Raw genomic sequence first — 4819 nt, 5'->3', positions numbered from 1 at the left:
TTGGCCGACCGCCGTGGCCGACCTCGTTCTAGAAGAGGTCCGCGTACAAGCGTGTGGGTACACATGGATCAGCAATCCACGAGGCCTAAACAAACCAATCCGCGCCCTCCATCGCACACTGTTGCGTGCGAAACTCCGCCACTAACCCGGAGTTTAGTGGTCGCACCAGGCCAACCGCGACAATGATGAACCCACTGCATTAATCATTACTATACTCTACGCGCCTAATGACCAGCATAAACTATACCGGATGCCGCTGCCACGTCGGCCCACCACCCACCAACCCGGCCTCGCCGCCGCTGTATATAACGGGCCCACAGACCGTGGAGCCGGGTATCTCGTCGCCGGAATCACCGAACTGCCATCCCACCGCCACCCACCCCCGCCCGCCCGTCCCCGGAGCGAAAAGGCAGGGGGAAAACGGGATTTTTTGCCGCAAGCGAGGCGAGCGCCAGAGCGAGAGAGCTTTTTCCTCCCCCCGACATGACACCGCATCTGCCCGTGTCGTCCCACCCCGCCCACCACCTGCTCGACGCGCTGCCCCCGTCGCCGCACCACCGCCGCCTCCGCAGGCGCCGCCGCTTCTGCCCGCCGCGCCCTAGGGCCTCCTCCTCCCCCTCCTCCCTCCGCTGCCGCGCCGCCGCCGCCGCCGCGCCGCAGCCGGCGGCGGCGGCGGCGAGGACGAGGGTGTTCGTCGTGTCGGACCTGCACACCGACTACCCGGAGAACATGGAGTGGGTGCGCCGGCTCGCGGTGCGGGCGGGGCCGCCGGGCGCCGGGGAGGGGTTCGACGCGCTCGTCGTCGCCGGGGACGTGGCGGAGACCAGGGACAACTTCGCGCGCACCATGGAGGCCCTCAGGGCGCGCTTCGACGCCGTCTTCTACGTGCCCGGCAACCACGACCTCTGGCTGCGCCGCGAGGGTGGCCGCTACGTGAGTGGATTCCACCTTCCCTCCTCCCGTCCCCGTCCCTTTTCCCTCTGTTTGACTATCTGCATTCCTTGTGCCGCAAGCATGGTGTTTGACAAAATGCGTTGGCCTAGTGCTTCCGCTGGATTTCTAGTACTTTAGTCTGTCCTCCCTGAAACCTGAAACGCACGCCTGCTTCCTGCCCGCCATTGTCTAGTAAATACGTTGCTTAATGATCCTAGTTTTAGATGTAGTGCGAAGTTTGCTGATGAGGTTTGATATTGATACCGGTTTTAAGCAGGCTTGTGTAGTTGAGCTGCATTTCAGTTGTGAACCTAGTCATACGTTGATGGTATTGGATTATCGGTTCTTGTTTCCTGGCTGAAACGGTTATGATAATGCATACGTCTGCATCATTTCAGTTGTGAGCCTAGTAGGAGTAATACACTGATGTTATTGGGCGTTGCCACTTGGAGTTGTTTTTCTCCAACACGCGTCTAAATGTGCATCATTGTGTCATAAGAACACGAAAGAAGGCGTGAAATACAAACCAACAACGGTGGAGGATGACCAAACTGGAAAACAGAGCAAAAATAGAACACCAAGACTGTAAGTAACAAAGCTACTCTAGCCTAGCCAAGAATCCAAAACCGACTAAAAAGCCTATGCTGTGTTGCTGCCTAAGCCGCTACTGTTGGTCCGGTGAGGATATGCCCTATCCTGTCCTAGATCCAGAGCTCTGCATCATTGCGGATGGCTCCTAAGAATTAACTTCGAGAGACAACTGCTCCTGAGCTTCGTGAGAAACCAAATCATTAAGATGATCAGCGACCTGCTGGTCTTCATCTTGTTGCCTGTGCGCCCAGCAGCAGTATCATCGGAAGATCGAACCCCTTTAAAACAATACCAGACTTGCCAAGAGAAGGAACAGCCGGGGCAAATGTGAGATCAATGCATCCTCTTGTTTTCTCAGCGGACATGCATCTGGATTGTCATTATGCAGGAGTGTTTGAATAGCTTGGTACAAATTAGTAGCTCTTGCACATATGCTATGAAGCATGTGGTACAACTGAAATGATGCAATGACGATTATGGTTTTGGATGGTTGCTAATACATCAGTTCATTTATGTTTTTCTCTGAGCAAAGCATTTACCCTTTAATTTATATTGGTTTGCTCATTTCTTCCAGGTGGATTCGATGGAGAAACTGACTGCATTGCTTGATGCGTGTAGTGAGCTGGGTGTGGATACAGGCCCTAGAACGATAGGTGACTTAGGGATCATACCATTGTTTTCATGGTATCACAAGGTTGCTTATTTTTCCTTAATTCATTGTCATAAATTTTCTTACCAGATCAAAATGCAACATGTCACTATGATTCTCCTGCTTACTCATCTTTGTTTAATCGCATTCCAGAGCTTTGACAAGGAAAAGGATGTTAACAGTGTGCGTGTTCCTTCGTTAGAGATGGTAAGTTGATCTTTCGCTCAGTGTCTTGTTCTGATTTGTATGGATGTACACGTAAAGATAATTTTTTTTGGAAAGAACGTAAAGATAATGTTGTTTATAGGTGTAGACATGTACTGGCTGTTTCAGTTTCTTATTTTTTTGTTCTGTACAGTTCTCAATTCCTCATGACGTCCATGCATTGATATGTTTTTTATGATCAGGCTTGTAAAGACTTTCATGCTTGCCAATGGCCTTTGGACTTGGGAAGTGATGATGAGGCTCTTGCTCTTTACTTTGACAAGTTGAATGACAAGAACAATGATGCTATTGAAGAAGTAAAAAAAAAGAGCAAACAGATACTTACATTTTCACACTTTGTACCAAGGTTAGTGCTCACTCCTCCTATCTATGGTATGCCACTGGCAAAGGTTCTTTGTCCTAGTGATCTTGTTGATTCTTACCAAATCACAGTTGCTAGGGAATTGTGAATCCAGTGACTAGGAACTTGCTATGTTTGATTAATTTACTTGCAACCCATCTTCTTAATTCAAGCTCGTATATTTGGAGATTAATAGTGATTGCACGGTAAACATGTTCACTTTGCAGCTATCATACCTCACTTAGGTGATCATCCTCTAGGCTTTTGTATTCATACTTGGCATTTATATTCATTTCATGTTTATTTTTATAATAAGAACACCTCAAGGAAAAGTCCTCTTGTCAAATTAAGGTTAGCGTCAACTAAGGAACCACTTTCGAAAATGCAGCAATTATTTTCTTTGTGACCAGTCATTCCCGAGGTAGCCATTTTCTGTGTTACAGAGAATACAGATTGCGTAGTGGAAGATATTTATTTTCATGCGGCTGTGTAACTGCGGCAGGTTGCTGATGTAAGTCCTTGTATGAAACCTGTCCCTAATCATCTAGCTGACTGTCTTTGCCTGTGTATTAGGATATTCAGTGCTATTCAAATTTCATCACTAAAATGTAGGATATCTTAGGCGAGCCTCATAGCCCCAAAGGCCAAAACTAATGTCTTTTGCTCAACTCTGCAGGCAAGAGTTATGTCCAGAGAAGCGAATGCTTTACTATCCAAACCTTCCGAAGGTCATCGGCTCTGATTATTTGGAAAGAAGGCTGAGAGCTATACACGACAACGCTAAAGATGGAGCAGCCTGTCATGTATTCGGGCATACACATTTCTGTTGGGATTCTGTGGTTGACGGTATCAGGTAGCAATCTAACCATTCCCTACGATCGAAATGCACAATTCTTATGCTAATCAGATAGGTGTTCCAACACAGGTATGTCCAAGCGCCTCTGGCATACCCTCGAGAAAGAAAGCGAAGGATAAATGGAGGCCAGGGATGGTTGCCGTTTTGTGTATATCGTGATGGATTCAACCCTGAAATATACCCGGCTATATGGTCTGACTATTACAACAAGAACAGAAGGGAGCCTGAGAACACTCAGCTTGCGCCGTGGGTTGCCAAATATTTTTCAAAGTACTACGGACCCCCTGTTTTTGCCAAACAAACTGAATCCGGTTGAGCTGTCCGGTTCGACATTGAAATCCGCATCAAACAGAGAAAAAGAAAAAGGAGATATTGACATTTTACATGTACATGGTTTTTTTCTTTCTTCCCTTTTTGTAATTTTGTTGTTTCGTTTGCTGCAACTCACAACTCTTGGGCAACGAATGGCCCCCCTTGTGTTGGATGTATGCTGAAAAAATAATGTAAAGATGCTTGTAAGCAGCCTCGCTGCAAAGATAGTGACATGCAGAAGCCATTAGATATCTCTCTTCATCTCCCGCGTGGCTGATGGGTCTCCGTCTCACTGCTCTTTTTTGTTGTGTCGCAGTGGAGTCCGAGCTGCCATGGTGTGGCCTGAGCGGTGACGATGATGTTGTAACAGACGGATAGATTGTGTGGACTTGATCGTACTATCTCCAAATCAGAACTGCCGGTTGCTGGCTGTGGTGTGGCTGCCTCTTTGCATCACCTTTTCCCTGGTGATTAGGTCGATAAATCATCTTTTCCAGTTCAAACCTCTACCTCACGTGAGATAACGATTTCCTTGATCGAACATGGCCTGGAATGGCCAGCATTTTTCACCAGATAAATACATGCTGATAATATATTCCCTGGCATTAGTGTTTTTTTCACGGGAATCCTGGCATTAGTGTTGGTCCTTAGACCTAATAATTTGGAAAACGATTATTTCCAACTGACTGATTTCTCTACGTCGTAAGCCAGGTCCTCCGCTCAACATGTGCCCCCGTGCACCCCCCCCTCCCCTCGCTTCCCCCTCCATGCGCCCAGCCTTATCTCTTCTGCTGAAGACATCTCCACTCGTTTCTCCTTCCTCTCTTTTCCCCTTTCGAATCTCTTTCTTCATCGCGCTGGGAGGGGGAGAACTCCAACCACCGCGCACCGCTGCTGCAATCCGAGAGGAACG

At 48.0% G+C, this 4819-nt stretch overlaps 1 protein-coding gene across 1 annotated transcript; it reads left to right on the top strand.

Moving 5' to 3' along the window:
* The first annotated feature begins 432 nt into the window (after positions 1–432).
* Positions 433–4167, top strand: LOC123181282 (acyl-carrier-protein phosphodiesterase PptH). Its single transcript, XM_044593541.1, has 6 exons — positions 433–933; positions 2099–2218; positions 2327–2380; positions 2581–2744; positions 3415–3591; positions 3664–4167. Exons 1-6 carry the CDS (start codon positions 484–486, stop codon positions 3908–3910), a joined length of 1212 nt encoding a protein of 403 aa, XP_044449476.1. The 5' UTR covers positions 433–483; the 3' UTR covers positions 3911–4167.
* The last annotated feature ends 652 nt before the right edge of the window (positions 4168–4819 follow it).

The sequence above is a fragment of the Triticum aestivum genome, chromosome 1D, assembly GCF_018294505.1.
Source record: "Triticum aestivum cultivar Chinese Spring chromosome 1D, IWGSC CS RefSeq v2.1, whole genome shotgun sequence".
Taxonomy (NCBI): Eukaryota; Viridiplantae; Streptophyta; class Magnoliopsida; order Poales; family Poaceae; genus Triticum; species Triticum aestivum.
This window is presented reverse-complemented; position numbering and strand designations above follow the sequence as displayed.